This window comes from Phragmites australis, chromosome 2 (genome assembly GCF_958298935.1).
Source record: "Phragmites australis chromosome 2, lpPhrAust1.1, whole genome shotgun sequence".
NCBI classification, from domain to species: Eukaryota; Viridiplantae; Streptophyta; class Magnoliopsida; order Poales; family Poaceae; genus Phragmites; species Phragmites australis.
Window position 1 is genome coordinate 6,961,625 of NC_084922.1, and position 23,917 is coordinate 6,985,541.

At 42.5% G+C, this 23,917-nt stretch overlaps 3 protein-coding genes across 3 annotated transcripts; 1 reads left to right on the forward strand and 2 right to left on the reverse strand.

Moving 5' to 3' along the window:
• Nucleotides 1-6,429: 6,429 nt before the first annotated feature.
• Nucleotides 6,430-8,422, forward strand: LOC133896841 (transcription factor bHLH51-like). Its single transcript, XM_062337492.1, has 3 exons — nucleotides 6,430-6,709; nucleotides 6,881-7,203; nucleotides 7,652-8,422. Exons 2-3 carry the CDS (start codon nucleotides 6,922-6,924, stop codon nucleotides 8,129-8,131), a joined length of 762 nt encoding a protein of 253 aa, XP_062193476.1. The 5' UTR covers nucleotides 6,430-6,709; nucleotides 6,881-6,921; the 3' UTR covers nucleotides 8,132-8,422.
• Nucleotides 8,423-10,009: 1,587 nt separating this feature from the next.
• Nucleotides 10,010-14,843, reverse strand: LOC133896849 (pyruvate decarboxylase 1-like). Its single transcript, XM_062337498.1, has 6 exons — nucleotides 14,241-14,843; nucleotides 11,967-12,130; nucleotides 11,218-11,868; nucleotides 10,766-10,883; nucleotides 10,488-10,676; nucleotides 10,010-10,407 (listed from the first exon to the last, which is right to left on the reverse strand). Exons 1-6 carry the CDS (start codon nucleotides 14,736-14,738, stop codon nucleotides 10,237-10,239), a joined length of 1,791 nt encoding a protein of 596 aa, XP_062193482.1. The 5' UTR covers nucleotides 14,739-14,843; the 3' UTR covers nucleotides 10,010-10,236.
• Nucleotides 14,844-19,314: 4,471 nt separating this feature from the next.
• Nucleotides 19,315-22,610, reverse strand: LOC133896860 (receptor-like protein 6). Its single transcript, XM_062337505.1, has one exon. The coding sequence runs from the start codon at nucleotides 22,546-22,548 to the stop codon at nucleotides 19,459-19,461; it is 3,090 nt and encodes a 1,029-aa protein (XP_062193489.1). The 5' UTR covers nucleotides 22,549-22,610; the 3' UTR covers nucleotides 19,315-19,458.
• Nucleotides 22,611-23,917: the final 1,307 nt, after the last annotated feature.

A 23,917-nucleotide genomic window follows, 5' to 3' on the forward strand; every position in this document is an offset into this window, starting at 1 on the left:
TCATGGGTCAAAGGAGAAGCTATCTCAATTGTGCCGTGTCAGGCCTTCAATTACTCTGAACAATAAAATGCTCTGCAAGTAGCCACAAAGCTATAGTAGTAGTTCTAATCTCACATGTTCCCAGGGAAAAAATAAATTAAATTAGGCAGTGCAAGACGACAAAGATTAGTGTCTATCAGAGGGATAAGTTCGAGGAAATAGTAATTTACTGTCTGATTGAGATAGCAAAATCGATGCATTTGATCAGAGCGTTGATTGCTGCAACTGAATCATATGCAGGAACAAGATTACAAAACCTCTCAGTCGGAAAGGATCCAAAGGCATATGCTGTGAAGTTGCTGTTAGAAGTGAACTCAGGCTCTATCCCTAACTTATTCGAACCGATTGTGAATGAGAAATAAGGGGAGTTCATTATCACCTCACGTCTAGACGTGACCAACCTATTTGGTTGTGATTTCGTTTCACCAACACTATATATAAAGAGCGCTAACAACCGGATCTCAAGATCGATCGATAACTCGAGACCAATGCACACCCTTACACACCTATGCTCTAGACCGATCACTAGGGATGCTACAGTGGAGTGGAGACCGATGCCGCGCCATCGCCATCTGCATCACACTGGCACTGCACCAACTCGTCTACACCGACATCCTCACCAACGTGTACGCCTACATCACCAACCCTAATGGCTTCACCGGCTTCCAGTTCGTACACATGCTTCCGCTCTCAGGGTGTTCATGCTTAGGATTAGCCAATTATGATGATTAGATGAGAATTAACATCAACATTTGGCATCAGAGCCTGCTAGCTCTAAGATGAACCTAATTAGATAAATTTTCACCCGTTTATGCCTCGGGTCAGTGCAATTAGTGATAATTAATGTTAATTGAGCCATTTTTATTCATGAATCTGCACTTTTTGTACAAATTTTAGGTGAATTAGCTTCAGCTTAGATGGATTAGTTGCACTTATGATCAATTAGGCCTGACTTGATGTCAATTAAGCTCAGACTATTGTGTCTTGTTCATGAATGAGATGTCTATGTGTATTTTCATGATGAATTGATTCGGTTTGGGGATGATATGAGTTTGGATATCATTAAGAAGGAAGGGATCAAGTTTTTTTTCATGAAATCCTAAAAAATCCCCTTCACCATAACCCTAAACCCCACCCCCACCCCTCCCCCAAAATGGAACCCTAAACCCGTAAATCCCCATTCAAACCCTATATCTATTAGGAGAAAAGAGGTTACTTACGTGTACTCACTCATGTTGTCGATGTCGTCATCACCAGAGTCGTCATGGAGCACCCTTTTGCTTTCGGCCATGCACATACACCTCAGCTCCTGCATTTGTGCGCTTCCCACTCGTCGCATACACGCCACTATCCTCTCGGGCGCCACCTTGAAACCGCTCGACGGAGCCACGTGCAACCTCAGTTGCACGTGTGCCCTAGTGAGCGAATCCGTGGGAACACCACTCCAATGCTCCATCGATGCCGTTCTCTCTCGCTCATGGTTGCTCTCTCTCTCTCTCTCTCATCGACAGGGATGCCTTGTCGGAGTACTCACATGCGTGGTCACCGATGTTCGCCTCATGCTATCGGTCGCTACGTTTTTTCCGTAGGAGACGGGAAATGGGAGATAGGGTTAGCGTTCCAGGGGGAGGGCGCCATTTTGATCGAGCAAAAATGCCGATGTGCTGTTGATCTCCATCGAACAGCTGGGATCAGTCGAACTCGACGGATATGGGCTGGTGCTCATGTTGGGCCGATGTGGGAGTAGACTAGGTCATGCTCCCGCACGCGGGCGCCACTGGGCCACGTGTGGGCAAATGTGGATTATGGGCCGAAAGACTGATAAGGTTGGATGGGCTATTTTCTTTAAAGTTTTGGGCTATTTTCTATTTTATGATTTATCCAATGATTTTAATGTTTAATCTTTTATGCACTAGATTATGACCCAAAATTAATGATATTTAGTGCAAAAAAAAATGATTAATTTTTTGGAGGAATTGGAAGCAAGGGGAAGATTTTTTTTAGAGAATTTTACGTAGGTTCATAATTTCTTTTTGACCAACATTGACTGTAATTATATGACATTTATGTGTTTAGTTACAAATTATTTTCTATTTTTCTGCCTAACGATGATACGGATTGAGTTTAATTTTTGCATAATTTTAATCAGACCAATGTAGGGTTATTTTGATGCAAATTTTTCACAATACATTTCTAATCTGGCTCAAAAAAATTTCTCCAACTCTTAACACCTCCAATGTTGCTGCCACAATTGACGGCATAGAGTAGCTCACGGGGAGCAATTTTTCCAATTGGAAGGCAAAAGTAAGTGTTCTCCTTGGCGTTCTGGACCTTGATTATGCACTCAGGATTAATGATCCCACTGCTCCCGTCGTTGGTGTGAAGAATTATGATGCAATTGCTGAAGTAGGAGCGGTCAAACTATTTGTCTCTAATGGTTATGAAGAACTCCATCTCAGTTGGGATAAGAGGAGCAATCTCCGACTCTGATACTGTAAAGACATACTTGGCGTCCGTGGTGGAGCAATTCAAATGCATCTCTAAGGTTTATGCTGGTACACTCATTTAGAGACTTTTGCATTAAGTATGATGGGTCTGACACATATGAGAGCACATTATGATGATGACTGACATGGCTGGCAAGCTCATGGGCATAGATATGGAAATCTTTAAGGGTTTTCTTGTTTATTTTATTATGACATATCTCCCTCCTGAGTTTACTCCTTTTAAGGTCAACTACAACACTCAGAAGGAGGAATGGACCATGAGCAACTTGATTGTGATGTGTGTCGAAGAGGAGAGATTGGGGGCTGAAAAGAAAGATTTTGTGCATCACGTTAGCAGCCCTGACAACGAAGGAAAATTCCAACTGGATTTTAAGTCTAAGAAGAAGTTGTATTTCACCTCTAAGCTCGAAAAGGCAATGCAAACGGCACCCAATACACCTGCTCCTTCTGCTTCTGCCACTTCTGCCATAAGAAGGGACACTACCAGAGAAACTGCACTAGTTTTCTAAAGTGGCTCACAATAAAAATGGTAATGATTTAATAACATTCATTTACGAGTCTCTTTACACTGATTTTTCCCTTAATAACTGGTGGATTGACTCAAATGCCATTGTTGTCGTTACCAACTACTTACAGAGATTCCATATCGTGAGAACACTAAGAAGGGAGGAGCGAAGTCTTGGAGTGGCCAATGGGAAGGGACCTGAAGTTGAAGCTGTCGGATCACTTCCCTTAGTCCTTGATAGTTTATTCGCTCTTAGGCTAAATAATATAGTTTATGTTCCTTCAATGAGGATGGATCTCATTTCAGTTTTTATGTTGGATGATGATGATTTTATTATAATTTTGGAGACAATAAGTGTATTAATAAGTCTAATTCAGATATTATTGGTCTTACCATCCGACAAGAGAAACTTTATATGCTTCCTCTAAATGAATCTTCTGTATCTTTGAATGTCTGTGATGTAAATAGCAAGAGAAAGAGAAGTGCAAATAATGATACTTCTTCAAAACTGTGGTATTATCATTTAGGCCACATTTTACGGGAGAGAATGAAGCATATCATTAAGGAAGAGATTATTCAACCTTTAGACTTCTCCAATTCTGACCATTGAATACATTGCATTAAAGGGAAATACGTTAAGCAAATAAATAAGAGGTCACTCGAAGCACGTGACTCTTAGAATTAATTCATATGAACTTTTGTGGTACTTTTCCTGTGACATCAGTAGATAGTTTTAATCAATTTATTACCTTCATAGATGATTTCTCCCGCTATGGCTACATCTACCCCATTAAGGATCGATCTGAGTCTCTCAATAAATTTAAAATATTTAAGGTTAAGGTAGAAAATCAGCACAATCTAAAGATTAAAGTAGTGAGATCGGATCGAGGGAAGAGTATTATGGACATGCCTCTTATAGGCAAATCTTTAGTCCTTTGCCAGATTTCTTCAGTATAATGGCATAGTAGCCCTATATTCTACACTTAGTAAACCTCAATAGAATGGGGCAGCTGAGTGACGTAACCACACACTTATGGACATGGTACGAAGTATGCTCAGTTATTCTAGTTTGCAGTTGGATTGTGGATGGAGGCATTTAAGATAGTCGCACACATTCTCAATCGGGTTCCCAGTAAATTAGCTCCTAAAACTCTTTATGAATTATAGACTAGGAGGAAACCAAACTTAAATTATTTACATGTGTGGGCTGTGCAGCTGAAGCTAAAGTATTTAATCCACATATTAAGAAATTAGATCATAAGACAGTTAGTTGTCACTTTATTGGGTATCCCAAAAGATCAAAAGAGTATAGTTTTTACTATCCAAATAGGATCATTAAGTTCGTAGAAATAAGACACTCTAATTTCAATATGAAGGATCTCGGTGAAGCTTCTTACATTCTTGGTATTGAGATTCACTGAGATCGATCCAAATGAGTATTAGGTTTGTCCCAAAAGACATACATTGATAAAGTACTGAAGAAAAACAATATACATAAGTGCTCTGCCATGCCTGCTTCTATTGTTCAAGGTGATAAGTTTTGGACAATTCAATATCCAAGGAACCAATATGAAGTTGATCGGATGGATTTGGTTCCTTATGCTTCAGTTGTAGGAAGCATTATGTATGCTCAAGTATGTACACACCCCGATTTAGCTTCTGTAACCGGGATGCTTGGCAGATATCAGTCGAATCTAAGACCGGATCATTGGAAAGTTGTTAAGAAAGTTCTTCGGTATTTGCAAGGCACTAAGCACTATATGCTCATATTTAAAAAAAATATGATATTCTTAAAGTTATTGGTTATTCGGAAGCAGACTTTGTGAGGTTTGTGGATACTAAGAAGTCCACATCATGTTATATCTTCACCCTCATAGAAGGAGCTATCTCATGAAAAAGCTCTAAAAAGACACTAACGGCATCGTCAACGATGCAAGCTGAGTTTGTAGAATGTTATGAGGTTGCTGGGCATGTTGTATGGCTAAAGAAATTTATCCTATGATTAAGAGTGAGACAGTATTTCAAAACCACTTACGTTATACTGCGATAATCAACCCGCAGTTTCTATATGAGTAACGACAAGTCGAGTGGTGCTAGCAGACACATCAACATTAAGTATCATGTTGTAAAAGATAGAATTTAGGATCAAACTATCAGTGTCAATCATATAAGTACTAAGTCAATGCTTGCGGATCTGCTCGCTGAAGGCTTACCATCATATATTTTTCGTAATCATGTTTCCATCATAGGGTTATTAGAAAGCCTACGATTATGGATAAGAAGACCATAAAGCAAACCAACTCCCATTAAGCATAGCGAATATCCATTTTGAGTTGGAGTGATATACTATAGGTATTTGGGTTTCAGTGGCATTTCATTAGCCGCTGTAACATTTTGCCATGATGTGTTATTTTATTAAGAGTGAGCTTATAATGTTAGCCTTACGATTAAGGGGATGTTATTGGATTAATCCCTAGTATATCATAACCGAACGTGATCGAGAGATGAGGAGGAGTCCATCCCCACCTTGCGCCCTGATCGGGGGCACAACCAAACTATTTGGTTGCGGTCATGTTCCATCAACACTATATATAAAGGGGGCTAACGCTGGGGTCTCAAGATCGATCGATAACTCAAGACCAACGCACACCTCTACACACCTAAGCCCTAGACCAATCATTGGATGTGCTACAGTGGAGTGAATACCGTTACCGTGGCGTCGCCATTTGCATCTGTATTATGCCGGCACCGCACCAACTCATCTACACCGACATCCTCACCAACGTGTACGCCTACATCACCAATCTACCCAAGGCATCACCAACCCTAATGGCCTCAGCAGCTTCCGGTACTTACACATGCTTCTGCTCTTAGGGTGTTCATGCTTAGGGTTAGCCAATTATGATGATTAGATGAGAATTAGCATCAACAATTGCTTGTTAGGGAGTGTGAAAACGAAGTGTGGCTGCAGCTCAAACCCAAGCCGGCAACTTTTGGAGCCTACAGTTCGTGGGAATTCATTTAATCATGTCCCTATCTCATGAGGCAATGCATGGAACATTAGTCAATGGATTGCAAAGACTTCTTTCGTGGCCATCCAATTCCAGAGGAGAATATTGTGGGTTTTTTTTTTCTCGAAAGGAGGAGAATCTTGTGGTCTACCCTCCATACTTTCAGAAGTTCATAAAATTTACATGAGATGTGATCCTAGAACACAATCAAATGTAAATTCACTTAATAGTAGTTAAAAATCTTTAGTCGAGTTATCAAACATATGGTTACAGTCTGAAATCATCTGAATCCTTATCAGAACAGAAACTTTCTACGCAGCTATTGAAGTTCTCTATTTGGCACGCTTTTTCTGCATATACTACGTATACTCATGCATGCCACCTCAGCCATTGGTCCCAGAAGCACATCCATGCCCATTCGAAGAAATTTCTCCTAGTGGAAACACATGTGGACTGTGGAGAGAGAGAGAGAGAGAGAGAGAGAGAGAGAGAGAGAGAGAGGTTGGCCAGTAAAAAGCAGAGTACACTACATGACTCCTATCATACATATCATAAGATGATCACATCTCACACACAGGCATATCACTCATCCTAGGATGAGATGAGAAGACGTTGCACCACTTATTGTAAGCAGCAGCAGCAGCAGCGTGAGTAGCTTTCTCTTTGCTTGCTTCATCTTCTCACCTCCTCTTCTTGATCTTGCAGCTTGCTGCATCATTTCTTGCAATTTTCAGTCGCTGTTGATGCTGTTCAAATTTGGTAGCTGCTTCTTTATCTAGTGACTAGTCCAACTAACACATTCCCCTTTCTTGTTGTAGTGACAAGAACCGGGAGTGAAGTGAATAGGATGCTTTGCTGAATGGCTGCATGCCAACCGCTGCAAGAAGGGAAGGAGCTGCAGCCATACGATGGCTGTGATGCTGAAGTGTACAGAGGACCAATTCTGCTGCCCCGGCAGGCCAGCTCGGCCCCTCCTGCCGTGCCGGTAGCACCGCCGGAGATGTCATCGTCGTCGGGGTCCGGGAGGAGCGCGACGGAGGCGAGGGCTCTGAAGATCCACAGCGAGGCCGAGCGGCGGCGCCGGGAGAGGATCAATGCTCATCTGGTTACGCTGAGGAGGATGATACCTGATACTAAGCAGGTCTGTGCAATCCTGTCACATACGAGCTTGGTTTGTATTGAAGCATGTGACAAGATATAAGCAGCTAAATGTGAATCATTTCAGAGTTTGCCCACATTTAATCGGAAGTTTTTTTGAAGTTTTTTTTTTGTAGCCTAGTTTTCTCTAGCAATTTGGCTGGTTTACATTAGTAGACTAGTAGTAATAGTAAAAGAACAAGTTTCTTGAAGTAAAACTGGAGAGAAGTTAAGCTTCATCATTGTCTAGAAGTTCAGTGTTAGATACCAATAAGTGATAATTCCGAGTCATAATCCATGGAGAACTTTGAGGTTTGCAAGGAAGCCATATGAATGGAACCTTTGCACTCACATTTGTTCACATTTCATCATGCTTTCACTTTGGAATTCTCTAATGAGACACCGTACAATGCTATGACTTAGAAAAAGGTTTTTGTTTTTCTGCACTGCAGATGGACAAGGCGACCTTGTTAGCCAGAGTGGTAGACCAAGTGAAGGACCTGAAGAGGAAAGCAGAGGCCACTCAAAGCATGCCCCTCCCACCGGAGACCAACGAAGTCTCCATAGAATGTTACACCGGCGGCGACGATGGTGGCGCTGCCGCCACCGACAGGATCCCGCACATAAAGGCCTCCATCAGCTGCGACGACCGGCCGGACCTCATGGCCGGGCTCATCCAGGCGTTCCATGGCCTGAGGCTGAGGACAGTGAGAGCAGACATGACTTCCCTGGGAGGAAGGGTTCATCATGTGTTCATACTGTGTAAGGAGGAGGGCTTGGGAAGTGCAGGTGCAAGCCTCAAGTCTCTGAAGGAGGCTGTCAGGCAAGCACTAGTGAAGGTTGCTTCTCCAGGAATGGTATATGGCAACAGCCCCATTCAGAGCAAGCGGCAGAGGATTCTGGAGTCACATTACTCAATTATGTCCATATAGAAGATTATAATTTGTGGCGATTTATGAGCTGAAAGTCTGCAAGAAATGATAGAAAATTCTTGTTTTTAAGAGTGTTAATTATGTTGTGTATCAGAAATGGCGTTTTCACACTCTGTGTTTTGAAATCTGAACTGTGGCCAGTGCGGCAACAAGTATGCAATCCACATGGTCATGGCCCATGGTTTACAACTTTACATGGGGTGTGCTGTAGTATGACTGTATGCATGCAGAAATGTCCTTCTGCAGAGTCATATGATTGGCTTGACATTTCAGAGTTTGCGTGAAAGGACATTGATACCTTTCGAATTTTGATTGGCTCGTAGACTACAATATAAACACCTTGTCTGTTGTCTCTACTTTCGGCAAAGTCACACGCGCGAGGAATAATAGTGTTTGCTAGAATTCTGGCCCAACTGCCAGATGGAATGAGAAGCAGTCTATTTCACAGAACCAAATGTTCTTCGCTGCAAATGAACTTATAGTACTGTACGCATACATTTTCTCAAATGTTTTTTGAAGCATTCATTTCTTTTAGAAAAAGCTTTGAAGCATTGTTTTTGCTGTAATAGTTAGACTTATTAGTGTTTCTGATATCAGCATAGATGTTCTTATGTGATGAGTTTAATACTATCCTGTTAGTTTAGATAGGTTGAAACTAGCTTATAAGCTTTTATATTCTAAATATAGTACATTCGAGTTAACCGTTTTTACAAAACGAGAATAAAAGTATAAGAGATATGCTATGTATATACAGATCTGCTTCACAGGTGAGTTGTGCTCAAATTTTAGAGGCGAGATGTTACAGCTAGTATCAAAATCAACTCTCGTTGCACAAGTGCATGCGTGTCGACTCGTGAAGGGGACATGATATGGCCGTGGTACCAAGGGAAGATATTGTGCATTTGTCTATTGTGAATACAGTAAGCTATTGAGGGTGCCAACTCTAAAGGAAAGAATGTAATAGTGTTTCTAGTTTCGGGTCTGTGACTCAAGTGTTCTGGTATAGTGAGTTTAGTATCATATTGATAAAATAGGTTAGAGTCAGCTTATAAGTCTTCGCTTCCAAACATAATATTTTTGAATTAACACTTTTACACGATGTGATAAAAAAATATAGAAGAGATGCTATATGCACGCGTGCCAGTCCACAGTTGGACTAGACTAATTTTGGAGATATCGTATTACATTTGCAATAACTAATTAATATGCGAAACCGTGAGCGTCTTCCCATAGGTTCAATAAATCTGTTTCTTTCACCAAACAGAATTTGCTTTCTTATATATGTGCCTTTTGCTTTTTCATTGGAAAATTGTATGCCTACTTTTGACGAGGGGTAGTACTCTTTCAGTCATACTGATAGAAAAGCCCAAGCCTTAAACTTCTCGAGTATTGACTCCTGACAGAAAGCGCTAGACTAGCTGAGCTCCCTGGCCTCCCTGTCCCTTCCTGTTCTTGTAATTCCCTGTGATTCATTTTCAAAGTTGATCTACCGAACCTTGTTGCCTATTAGGCCTTTGCACTCAGGTACAAGACAAAAAGGTGCTTTGGAAAATAGATATACAAAGTGCACATGTTAGACTAACTCAAGAAACTTTGCAAAGTCACAATTCGGAGAGGAACAAATCGGTAGATGGAGAGAAAACAATCTTCTTCACCCAAACAAAATCTGCTTCTTTATTTCTCAAAATGCAACTTTCTTCCTCACTGCAAAAATTTAGCTTTCCATAAGGGATACCGCTGTCAGACTGAGAGACAATGCCAGCCTGATTTTAGGTGCTTAACTCGAGCGCACGAGCGAGATACACTTAGTACACATGTTGGACTAACCCATGAAACTTTATAGAGTTTGTAAAGGTCCCGACACAATTTGCTAGTTGGTTAAGAACAACAAAAATCGATTTCAGATTTATTGGCAGCAATACAGCTATACAAGCATCAGTTTCTGAAATCATTTCCGTGCAGTAACCATGAGGGCTAACAGCATCAGTTAATTACATGGATAATTTAATCAGAGATCAATGACATATCCTTTTCTGAACTTTTTTATGTGGACATCGAACAGGACGAGGACCCATTTCCCGTGCAAGTGTGGAGACCAGATGAACTCATTGAGGATTCGGTGGGCGGCTATTTGCCGCAGAAACCCTAGATCCCCACTCGAGAAGCTCTTTGCTGGTGTCATCTTTGTGCACGATGACCTCTATGAAGCACAAGCAGTCCTCCTTAGGTCCCAGAGCTGCCTCGATTGCCTCCTTCAGCTCCTCCTCAGTTCGAACCTGCAAGCATAAAATGCAAAATGTCATTGCAATGCAAATTTGTGCCAGACTTCACAATAATATAGCATACAGTTGCCAACCTTTGCTGTGTAGCACTTGCCCTCGCCGTTGTGGAATGCTTCCACCAGACCAGTGTAGTTCCAATTCTTGATAACATTGTAAGGACCGTCATGGATCTCCACCTCAATGGTGTACCCTCCATTGTTTATGAGAAATATGATGCTGTTTTGCCCCCACCGGAGCATTGTTGACACCTCTTGTGCCGTCACCTGAATTTCAGTCAAATTAATTTCTTGTTCACTGCATATTTTGATACAAATCCAAATAGCAACCATAACAATCTTTGATTGTTTCATACCTGAAAGCTGCCATCTCCAATGCAGGCAATGACACGCTTATCTTTAGCAGCCTGTGCGTATCCCAGAGTTGCACCCACTGACCAGCCAATCGATCCATATTGCATCTGAAATTCGTACCTGGTGAAAGAAAATATTGTTTAGTATGAACACACCGAATAGTAAACATCTTAACACACCGATGCAAGTATTGACATCACTACTATCTAATAGTTAAGACTTCTACAAGAAAACAGCTACTAGTATTGAATTTGTAGTATTGTCAGAAACTCAGAACAAGATTCCTCAAATTTTCATCCCACTAGGCCTACATCAATAGTATCAAAATAACCATTTATGTTACCAATTATCACCCAGGCACCCACCAAACCAATGATTTTAAAAGAAACTGACAGATATACATTGCATCACTACAACATAAAACAGCCAAATTTTGATTTCAGCAGGAGTTTACCCACAGCCTTCTGGTAGCTTCAGCTTCTGGCAGTTAAACCACGAGTCCCCAGTCTCTGCAATGACAGCCGAGTTGCCAGACAACATTTTCTGAATATGCTTGAAGAGTATGTTCACTCTCAATGGCTCTCCAGGTTCAGATGACAGTGGTTCGCCCTGAGGCACAAAAATTCGACGATAGTTCTCATATGCAGCAGCATTCTTCTTCAGGCGGGTTGCAAGTGCATGCAGGAAGTCCTTCATCAGGACACATCCAAACGCAGGGCCATGTCCGATCACCACCCGTTCCGGTTGGACAATGATGGCCTTCTCCTTCTTCAGGAGTAGTGAGTACCCAACCGAGCTGTAGTCATTAAATATTGGACCAGCAAATACATAGGCATCGGAAGACTCGACGATTTCAGCACAGAACGGAGTGCTCACAGCACCCCAGTATGTGCCAATAAACCTAGAGTGGTGCTCTGGCACAAGCCCCTTTGCAGAAGGCATCACTGCTACGGGATAGCCGCAGGCATCTGCAAGCTCTACAAAGGCTTTGGATGCTTTGGCCACCCTCATCTTTGGTCCACCAACAAGCACTGGCTTGACTGCTTTGTTCAAGAACGCTGAAGCGGCTTCCACTGCTGCCTCCAGGTTCATCTGGTTCGATAGTCTGCAAATTTAACAATTAATCCACATGAGCAATACCAAACTGATTCTCGCCTCGCTTTTATTACACACATATAAAAGCCTGCCAAGTTGCCAACATACCTTGGGGACAGGAAGAAAGGGACAGGATGGCGGCTGAAGGTGGGATGTGGGATTGAGGGGAGGTTGCAGCTGATGCTAATGTAAACAGGCTTGCTCTCCTTCAGTGCCGTAGAGATGGCAGTGTCAATCTGTTCATGTGCATCTTCCAAGTTGTTCACCACTGCCTGTGAGATATAAGCAAAAAAGCACCATACCTTAGCAAAATGTTCATATGAGTATCTTGTTCACATTTTTTTCCCCACGAGAACAAATCGCATAGCCTCAAGCATGGAATATTTACAAGCTCAAAGGGATTTGGTTAATCTGTTGTGGCACTTCAATGTGCCTATTTTCAATGTTAATTCAAGTGTCTCCTAGCCATCTATAGCTCGAAGTAAAAAAATAATGGTTCACCAAGTGAAAGACCAAGCAATGTAAAAGTTCTACTTGAAGTCACTAGACATAGCTGCAAATGATGTATCGTTTGAGCACAGACACACAATAGCCATCAAAGATGGTATCCAAAACTTTGGTAGAGAAAAGGGAGTGCCCTTAATACATATATTTACGCAGCATACCATTTTGGCACCGAAGAGACGGCAGAGTAAACAGTTACTAGTTACCACATATTAGTCTAAGCAATCATATTTGAAGTTTGAAAATCAAGAAATGCACCAGCTAAGAATTTGAGCAGTTCATCTATTATATTATTATTTGAAGAGAAAAAAGAGGCACCAGTTCGGTCTCAAGATCACAAAATTACCACTTTAATCGAAAAAAGGAAAAAGATCTAGACCACTTATTGTTATGAACATCTAATGGTCTAGATTAAACCAAAGAGCCCATATCAAATACGATTAATAAATAGCTAAATTTGGAAACCAAAGAGTCCTTATCAAATACGATTAATAAATACCTAAATTTGGAATAAAAATCATGGAAAATTAGCATTTCAATTTCCATATGGTTTAGGAAGCAAAATATATAAATAAAGAGTCCAAATAAAATAAAATAAATAATAATTAAAATTGGGGTTAGAATAAAAAATAAGGATCCATACCAAATATAGTCTTATAAAAAAATCAAATACCTAAATAAAGAGTCCATGTAAAATACAATTAATCAACAACTAAAATTAACAATAAACATAATTAAAAAAATTAAATTTCTTACTAAAATAATAGATTAAGAAGCACCGTGTAGCTCAAGATAGTCACATCAAGCAGTCAGCAGGCAAGACAAACATATCTTATTTTGGTTGAGCTGTCTACACCCGAAACACGGTTTTGACAGTTGATCAAGACGTATACGAATCGAACCAATATGTGTATACGATTCGAGTACAAGTTTAGAGTATAAATAATTTTTTTTCTACTAACATAATTTTTATTTCTTCTATAATTTTATGTGTTTTGTAACTAAATGACACTAAACTCAGAAAAAACTAAAGAGATTAAATTTTAATCAAAGATTATCATAACAAAATATTACAGGGAAGCTAGCCACGCTATTAGCATGTGTCACCTTACTAGTTAAAAATATTTAAATGGCACAAAGTTTGGTTCTAACAATTCTGTTGCTACACAAAGGAGATGAACAGACAGCTCAGAAGTGCATTGGTGCCAACAAACTGATATATTGTAAAATTAAATTGTTGGAGGTGAAAATGATTATTTGTACTGAATGATCTTCCACTGGTATTGGAGTGAAAACTCTATGGGAGGGTTTAAAGATATAATCCATGACTGGATTTACTATTCAGACTTCAGAGCATCAGTTTAATTATCTCAGATATCAATTAATTATTTCATAAACATTAGCTCGAATCATCAATTCCTAACTACAACCCTCACAACAAACAACTGCATCTTTATGAAGATCCTATCCGTGAGACTGAGCAAACAAAAAATTTAAAAGAGAGAAGGCAAATTATATCGCAAATTCTTAGCTGACACCAGAACTTTGACCTCTTAAACCCAACTCCTGGGTCCTGACACCCGAAGGTTAGTCACCCTCGAAGCAAGTAACATTCTGTAACTATACGGCCCCGTAAGGTTTCCAAAGTATCAAAATATGCAGGAAACTAGTTATTGCCTCGAAATTCCTAACAAAATAGGGGTAACCGACAGCAATGAAGCAAATTTGACAGTAAAAAAGCAATCTTTGGCCTTAATAGCTACACATACAGACAGAAATGCGATTAAAAAAAAGGAAGGAAAAGAGAGTCCAACACTGAACACGTAATACAAGTCTAAAACTCGACCATCCAGGATCAAGAAAAAAAAATGGAATTACCTGATAGCACGTGACAGTCTGGAAGCACCTGAGCTCCTGCGTGAAATCGGGCAAGCCGATGGTGTGGTGCAGGATCCTGTTGCTCCCGTAGTCGTTGCTGTTGGGCCCCCCGACGATACAAATCACGGGCAGGTTCTCGCTGAAGGCCCCCGCCACGGCGTTGATGGCGCTGAGGCCTCCGACAGTGAAGGTGACCGCGCACGCGCCCACCCTGCCGCCCCGCGCGCGGGCGTACCCGTCGGCGGCGTAGGCCGCGTTGAGCTCGTTGCAGCACCCGACGAGGCGGACGCCAGTCGAGCCCTCTGCCTCGAGCTCGTCGAGGAGGGTGAGGTTGAAGTCCCCCGGCACGGTGAAGACGTCCCGGGCCCCCACCTCCGCCAGGCGGCGGGCCAGGTGGCGCCCCAGCGTGGCGTCCCGCGGTGCGGTCGAGGAGAGGGCCACGGCGGGGGACGACGCGGCGTCGGACGCGGACGATACCGAGCCAATGGCCGTATCCATGGCGCGCGGCGGCGGCGAGGCGATGAGAAGAGAAGAGAAGTAGAGAAGGTTCGAGCGGAAAAAGTTCGTCGCTTTTCTGGTGCGAGCTGCGAAGCTTCAAGTGGAACGGTCGAGGTCGACTCGGCCGCCATAAATGGCCGAGGGAGTGGTGGGCCTGACGCCGCCAGTGAGTGTAGGGGAACAGGTAGCGCCCGATGTGCGAGACAAGTAGCGGTCCCGCGGCCGTGGACCTTTCGCTGGCGTGGCGACGAAGCAAGGTCAGCCTGCAATCCGGGGGCGCATCGTTGCAAGTTCCTTACTGCGAAATGCCGAAACCACGACGCGAGGATGCGCAAACGAATATGAACTGTGAACAGAGCCGCGTAGATAGAAAAAAAAACGTGGTGTAAAAAGAATCGTGAACAGAAGCCGACCTCTTTAGTCAGCAGACAGCATCACGCTGTGTGTGCTGGTTGTGTTATGTTTGTGGTCTTTTGATGCTCGTTGAGCTCTTGGTGAACACTAAGTCTCGATTTAGATGGTTAGCAAATGTACTAGTACCTTTTATTTATAAGGGATTAAATCTTATATGTCTTATCAAAATGAACTTTTTTTATGGGTAAGTGATGTGTTCGTTGATAATAAGATGTCTGTGATGACTTTCTCAATATGTAATTTCGTATCTTTAGTATTTAGTAGTTATTATGTGAGTATATAGATATATTTATAAGTTGTATTAATATTTTTTTTAAAAAATATATTTGTGCATTGAGTCGCAGAAGAAATTTTCTAGAATCGATGGTTGGAGAAAACCCGTGGAATTGCTAAGGAACGTCTTTTTAACTAAACTGCGTGCACGTAGGACTAGAACAGTCTTCTTTTGCTCGAGCATGCGTGCGCTGTCCTGGAGAACTGAAGGGTCACGGTTTGATTAGCTTGTTGCTTCTCTCGACGCAAGCAGAACTGCCGAACTGAATCCTCCTGTGACGAGAACGGGCTGATAGCCATTGGTAGGAACTGGTGATTTCCCTACCCATCAGCGTTCGAGCCTCGTGTCTCAACGGAGCGTCTCGAGTGTTCCTGGAGTACAATCAAAACGTCACGTATTTATTTTGCAAAGTCTGAGATTTTGAATCTATTTAGCAGGTTTGTGTATAGGTTATAGATTTAATGTGCGTCTTAAGATATAAATGTGTAGAGTACGTATGTTTAGTGAGTTCTGATAAATCAATTTCTTCCGAACAGTCTCGAGCGTCTGTAGATCATAATAAAAACACGACATATCCACTTACTGAGTCTGAGATTTTGAATCTATTCAATAAGATTATAGATCTAACATGTGTCTTAATATATGTGAGTGTGTAAGATATGATGTATATTTAAATTTGTGTTTCGATATAACAGCGAGGTTTTAAAAAATCCTCCTGCGATGTGATGAATGGTACGGGAGCGACGTACGTACGTACGATCCTGCAAGCAGCGGCAACACGTGTGTAACGCGATGCCATTACGTACGGAGTGCACGGTTGGCTTTGAGCCACGCGGCAGCAGGCGTGCGTTGCAGGCCATTCGAGTCTTGGATCGCCAGAGGCCTATGAGACCCACTTCCCACAGAAGATCTCAGCCCATGTGGCTCGCGACCACGGCAGCCCCCTGCGGCCCAACGGGTCCATCTATTATGAGATTAACCTCCAGCAGCCCAACCTGCGGCCCGTCCTTCCCGCGCGCCACGTGTCCGCACCCAGAGCAATCGTCTTCGTCCATCCCGGCCTCGCCCCTCGTGGTCCTCGCACGAACTCGCTTCCCCTTTTTCCCATTTTAGAACTTTCAAATAGATGGCAAAAGCTTCTGGTTGAAGCAAGAATCTTCCGAGTAGAGGCAAGAAACTTCCGATTTGCATGTGAAAGAAAACTTTAAATTCATGAGCACAAACTTTGCATTCGTGAAAGAAAACTTTAATTCATGAGCACAAACTTTGCATTCGTGAAAGAAAACTTTAAATTCATGTTGGCGTCTGGTGCTCGGGAGGTGGGCTTCAGCGGACACATGTGGCGAGGGGAGACGGTCCGCCAGGATCGGTTCTAGAGGTTAACCTCTAATTAAAGTTTTCGATGTGTGATTTTTTTAAAAAAAAAAGACCACTTGATCAGGCTTAGTCTTACAGGTGCCGTATCAATTGAACAAGAACCATCGGTTGGCTAAACAAAAATGATGTTTCGATTCTTAGAAAACGAAATCTGCACAATAACTGAACCCTCCTTTTTTGCGAGGAGAATAACTGAACTTATGTACCTCTGTGATTCTCTTGGAGAAAATAGGATGAATTTTTTTTCTTAAATATGCAGAAAAACTGTGTATCTTTATATTAAAAAAAGAATAAAGCTCGAGTGTTACATGTCCCATCTTATTGGGCCACACTTTCGACCACTGAATACAAAACGATTACACAAGAAGAAAACAACTTGATGGACCCAAAGCCAGAACCAAACTAGAAAACCGAGCCAAAACTACGCAAAAGCTCCATGAGGATGAATAAATTCTTAGCCCTGATTTCACACCAGCGATCAATGTCCTCCCAGATAAGGGCCACCAGGAAATCAGAAGAGATGTGGTGGTTGTTGAAGATGATATCATTGCGCGACAGCCATATTCCCCAGCAGGTGAGAAGGATTAGTGAGTTCGGGCCTTTGCGATGTTCTTTGGCCACACACACATGGAGATCAAGCCACCAGTCAAGGATAAAAATTGCCGCCATAGGAGTATGAATCCCTAAAATCTGCCATTATATCTCTCTCGACAAGGTGCAGTTAAGGAGCAGATGATCGGTGATTTCTGGTAACTACGCATAATGCATGCATGAATCATCAGATTTTAGCCCCGTGTCATTGCCTTCAGGTCGCCGTCTATAATCTCCCATGTATCCCCAGCCAACTAAAGAATTTAACCTTCGAGGGAGCCCAAGATCTCCACACCAGTCTAGCACTCTCGAAATAGATGCAGCCCTGAAACATTAGGTGATATGCCGATCTAGCTGAGTACTGACCAGAAGATGTCCATTTCCAAATCACGCGGTCTTCAACGCTGCTCATGTTGATGGAGTCAAGTTGGCCCCATAATTGTAAGTATTGGGTTATCACTGGTATGGACAAGGGCATGTAATGTCTCTGATCCACCTTCGGTTGTGCAAGGCATCTCTAACCGTTCTGCTCTTCGAAGTTGAGGGAGCGACACATCCAAAAAGTTCAGGTGCCACAACTCTGATAGAACGGCCTCCGATCCAGGAGTCAGTCCAAAAGAATGTGGATTTACCACTGCCCACCTCAAACTTAAAATGAGATGAATAGTGAGGAAGTTTCTTTTCTAAGCAAATAGTGAGAATTTGTTTTTGAGCAAATTGCATAAAACCATGAACTTTGAGGCAAATGTGGCGCAAAACCACCACTTTAAAAAAAAAAATTGCGCTTAACCACAACTATTCGAGCAGTTGTTTCAGAAAACCATGATTCCGTCCGATTCCGTTTGAAAAACATTACCTAATAGATGGGGCCCACTTGTTAGTCACACTAGCAAATGGGTCCCACCTCCCTTCTCCGCCGCTCTCGCGCGTGAGATGCAATGCGGTGCGGCACAGTTCGAGGCAGCAGTAGCGGCCAACAACAGCGGCGGCTCCAGTGAGGGAAGGAGGCAGGAGCACGGGCTATTCCCCCAGGTTGGGGAACTCCCTGGTGGGGTTTCCCAAAGACGGCGAGGCGTGGAGGGGGCTGACAGCAAAGGGGTAGCGCGGTGAGGAGTGAGCTCCGCCGTGTGAAATCGGACAGAATCATGATTTTATAGAATAACTACCCGAATAGTTATGGTTAAGGGCAATTATTTTAAAAAAGTGGTGGTTTTACGCCACGTTTGCCCAAAGTTCGTTGTTTTATGCAATTTGCTCCTTTTGCTTTTAGATAATGATGAATAGTGAGAATGCCGTAAGTAACGTTGTTGCCCCGCTGGTCATGGTTATTGGTTCATGTTAACATTTGCCAAGGACATGCAAAGATGTTACTCGTACAATTTTGTAGTAAGATTTCAAGTGGCGATCGATGGATGGGTCTTGAATAAGAGTTCGATTTTGAACGTTCCTTTTTTGAACAATTCTGAATGATTGGGAGCTTCGTGTCTCTAGCATAGCTAGTTGTGCTGGAACAAAAAATTCATCCTTACAAAGGTTGTATACGATCAAAGAATCCAACTCAGCCCACTTTAATTGGGAACACGATCAAACACCTTTACATTTGAAACAGAAAATAAAATAAAATGCTGAATAACCGCATACAAACAAACGTTCGTTAACTCATGCGTGGTCTGGTCTGAATATATGAACGAGAATATATTGAGAAAACATGGTCTGAATACTGATAACTGATTGACTCAAACGAGCTAGCCATCCTGGGTACTTTACAGATACAAGTGGCCACGCGCATTAGCCATCATCGCGATCCGGCGGCCCTGTTCTTCTAAATAGCAATGCATAAGCCATCCGATGTGAGTGTTTGCACCTGCTGTCGGGGTAGCGTTGGTTTTTGGACGGACCTTTATTTCTGTTTAATTAATATAATGATACATAACTCTCTTGCGTGTTCAAGAACAAGAAAAAAAAGCCATTGTGACCGAATTACAAGGTTCAGTACAACACTACTGATGATATCGAAGGTAGCAGTTCTTACTAATGCAGAGACATTGCTGCATTGAAAGTTATCTACATACAGAAGAAGACTTTCTTCCAACGCATAAAAATGTTGTCTCGAGATCTTCTCCTAACGCGGATTCCCCATGTCAGGACAATTGCAACGGCGAATCCGACACCAAATCCCAGTCCGGCAAAAAGGAACAATACAATGTCTACTGATTTCTTTTCCGAATGATGTAGCTCCACATTTGGTGTTATGTTGTTGCATGTTCTGGACACCTGAAGTCCACAGAGACCAATGTTCCCCAGAAATGAGAGGTTGGAGAATGTCAGGAAATGAGGTGACTCGGGTATTCTCCCATCCAGCTTGTTGTAGGACAAGTTCAATATCGAAAGGAAGTCCAATGATGCCAGCTCTTGTGGAATCTCTCCTGAAAGATCATTTGAAGAGAGGTCCAGTGACTCCAGTTGATGCAGAGTACCAAACTGAGATGGAATCGGTCCAGTAAGGGCATTATGTGACATGTTTATCCCACTGAGCTGAATAAGGTCACCAATTGAGTTGGGAATTGCACCATAGAATGCATTATCTGAAACATCAATGACTACCATGGACCTCAATATCTTCGAAAATGTGACATCAGACCCTTTGTATGTGATTCCAGTGGTAAGCCGATATGTTTCGTGAAGTAGATTATATTGATTTTCCATGACCAACGTCTCATTGGCAGATTTGGTTATCATGGATTTCAGGGTCTTAAACCACTCATTTTGCAATATGCCAGAGAAATTGTTTGAAGCCAAATCAAAAATTCGAAGTTTCATAAACTCACAACTGTTTTCATCTCCTGAAACAGAGGGCCCCACCTTCCCAACAAACTTGTTGGACTTCAGAACAAGTACTTGAAGCTTAGGAAGTATACTCATCCAACATGGAAAAGTATCATTGATACGATTATTCCCGATGTCAAAAACCTCCAAGTCTCTACAAGCAACTAGAGATCTTGGTAAGGGTCCTTCGAGCCAGTTGTCACTAAAATTTAATTCCTCAAATGCACAGCCATTCTTCATATTATTTGGTAACTCTCCATGTAGTCGGTTTCTTTTCAAGTTTAATACACTCAGGGAATTGATATCCTCCATTAAACAAGGTGGGATGAAGTAACTCAGATTGTTGTAGGAGAGATCAACGAGTACCAGATTACTTGCTTCACAGATCGATGGTGGGATTTTTCCCGAGAGGTTGTTTGCATAGGCCATGAAGTAGGAAATACCGCTAAAGTGAGAACCGAAATCAAGTGGTATGGATGAGAACCGGTTGTTTGAGCAATCAAGCAGCTCCGTATCAGGTCCGGGTCTAGGTATGGGCCCTTGGAGTAGATTAAAACTGAGGTCAATAAGTGCTATATTAATTAGATTAATAGAGCCATATCCTTGTCCTATATTGCTGAATCTGTTGTGTGATAAGTTCAAAACTTCCATGTAGGTCCAAGTTTCCCATGCCCATTGAGGTATAGCACCATGGATATCATTGCATGAAAGATCAAGATATTTAACATAACGCGTATGCCTCAATGCACTAGGGAATTTGGATATGTTACAAGCTGCTAGATGCAAAGCATCCATCTGATTGATGACTGTAGAATTATCTTCCTCGTCTACTACTACAGTGAGTTTGTTGTTTGACAGGTTCAAACTAAATAGATATGGTAATTTCCAGAATGAGCTGAGTTCCACAGTACCAAGGAAATTGTTTGAATGAAGATATAGGACTTCCAGTTGAGTTAGGTTAAATAATTGCGGAGGTAGTGTGCCAGAAAAATTGCAATTGTATAATTGCAATCTAGTTAGGTTATTGAGATCACCTATGAAAGAAGGTACCTCTCCAGATAAGCCGCAATCCGAGAATTGGAGCACTACCAAAGAAGTTAAATTTGCAATCCAAGATGGTATTCCTCCTACTATACCAGCCCCAGATACCTGTAATGAGATTAATGATCTTAGCTCGCCAATTGATGAGGGAAGCTCTTGGGAGAAATCAGCTGCTGCAAGACCCAATTTGTTCAAGGATTTGAGATTCCCTATGGAACTCGGAATAGGGCCAGAGAAGTTAGTGCTACTGACAAGCAAATTCTTCAAAATACTATTTGATGAGAAATTTGGCAATGATCCAGATACTTCGAAATTATACCTAATATCAATAGTTGTTAAGTTTTTATTTTGGAAGATCCTTGTTGGGAGCCATCCTTCAAGGTAATTATTGGTAAGTGTAAGAACACTAAGGGAAGGTAAATCGGCAAAGGACTCCGGAATTCGACCGTATAACTCATTATACTGTAGGTTAATCTCAGTGAGTTGGCGTATGCCAGAGAGTGATCCACAAATCGGACCATTGAGGTTGGTATGTGGTAAGCTAAGAACCTGAAGCTGATGAGTGGAATTTGCGAATGCACTACACCACATTGCCCCACTGCCGGACAAATCAACTTTACCGAGGTAAAGCTCTTTCAGATTACTAAGGTTCACGACTAATGACCCAATGTTTGGCTCAACGAGAACCCACTGGGGCGACCATGATTCAAGTGAGAGAAACTCATCATACTGGTCACCAAGAAAAAATTTGGTAGAGAGGTCAAGGGATACCAATTTGGTGAGGCGTCCTATTCCATCTGGTATCTGACCCGCAAATTGTGTGGTAGAAAGGTTGAGATGGATAAGCTCCGTGAGCCGTTCAAACCCAACGGCAGGAAGTTGTGACCCGTTGAAGCTGTTCAAGGCGAGGTTCAGATGCCTCAGGGAGGTTAGTTCGAAAAGTGCAGGATGAAGGCTGGCACTCTGCAAACCGCACTTGGCCAGATTGAGGGTAGTCACGCGGCCGTTGGCATCGCCGCAGCGGACGCCCTCCCAGCCACAGCAGTCCGTGCCAGCCCGCCACGACGCAAGGGTGCATCTGGAGCCGTTGGCATAGAGACCCCAGCCGTCGGTGGAAAAGGAACGTTTCAGCCGGAGCAGCGCCGAGGCCTGGTCCGGCAGGCACGGCACTGGTATGGCGGTTTGGTTGCTGTACACGCCAAGCAAGCAGGAGGGTTGGGTTCCTAGGAACAGAGCAGCGAGCAAGTACAGTACAAGTGGATCCCGGTGGCTAGCGATGGAGGGCATTTTGGCAAGTTTGGTGGGCTAAGATCTGATGAGTTTCTCCCGTGAGATATCCGTTCCCACACTGGCCTCGTATATATAGACGCGCGCACATTACTGTTCATCGAGTTAATTGGATCTGCACGTCGTGCAAGTGCAACTGCGGTAACATGAAGTCCAGATGACCGAGACTCTGGCAGGTCAATCGTGGTTGGTATTGCATAACGGGCTGTTAGCATGGGCCATACAAGATGCGACGCGGCTTGGGTTGTGATCAATCCAACCTGCGGTTAAAAGTCAGCCGAGACGTGGGTGACCGGTGACACTGCATAACAGGCCGTTTTCCTGGGTTGCGCAAATTACCGTGCTACTCAGGGCACTCAACCATGTGATTCCATTGCATGTCCTAACATTTACAGCGCTAAGTAGCCTGCGTACGTATACCGTCTTCTTTTTTTAGGAAGTAGGAGTAGCGTATACCATCTTCATATAGGATTTAAAGTTTGGTTAAAGAAGTGGTTACAATTGTATATCAAATCTAAAAATACCAGGTTGTATATCATAGGGTGGTCATAGTACAATTTGAGAACGGATACGAGGCGCGCCGTGTTTTTTTTTTAAAAAAAATTACTAGCGTATAGGAAGTTCGGATAAGATAGTTAGGCTTATTTATTTGAATTTTAGTGGCTTCTGTTTCTCATAAGTTAGAAGTTAAAATAAACAGTTTGTTTTTCTGGTTTTAAGCTATAATTTTTGAAAAGTAAAATTATTCTTTACTATCACAGAAATATGAGAAATCAGAAACAAGTTTGAATTTACTTATGAAAAAATCACGATTTACAGAAGCTCCAACAAACAGAACCTTACACTACGTGTGGCCACGAGCATTGTTCCTATATACCAGAAGAAATAACCATCAACAGTGACAAACTCACTTATCTCAATACGAAAAATGTAGCATCCATGTTACTGTACATCAAAGACCGGGAAGTTGAGCAGAGGAGGACCGATGAATAACGGTCGTGGTACGCATACCCATCCCCGTCTTCACCTCACGAATGGCAACCTTATCTCCGGTGGCGGCGAGCAGGCCACCTCGCGGCTTCGGACTGCGGCGGTGCCTGGGAAACGCGGCCGCTGCCGGCCGGCCATCCGCCCAGATGCAATCAAAACATTGGACATTTCACATTTGCGCATGAGCTGGCGTAGCAAAATTCGCCAATACGAATGACGCCGAAACACACGTAATACAGCCGCGTAGATAGAAAAAAAAGAAGATACGTGTTGTACGTGAGGGTGGTCAACAAATGTGTGCCGACTAATCGAGAAGCCGGTCTCTTTAGTCAGCGGACAGCATCACGCTGTGTGTGAGCTGGTTGTGTTATGCTTATGG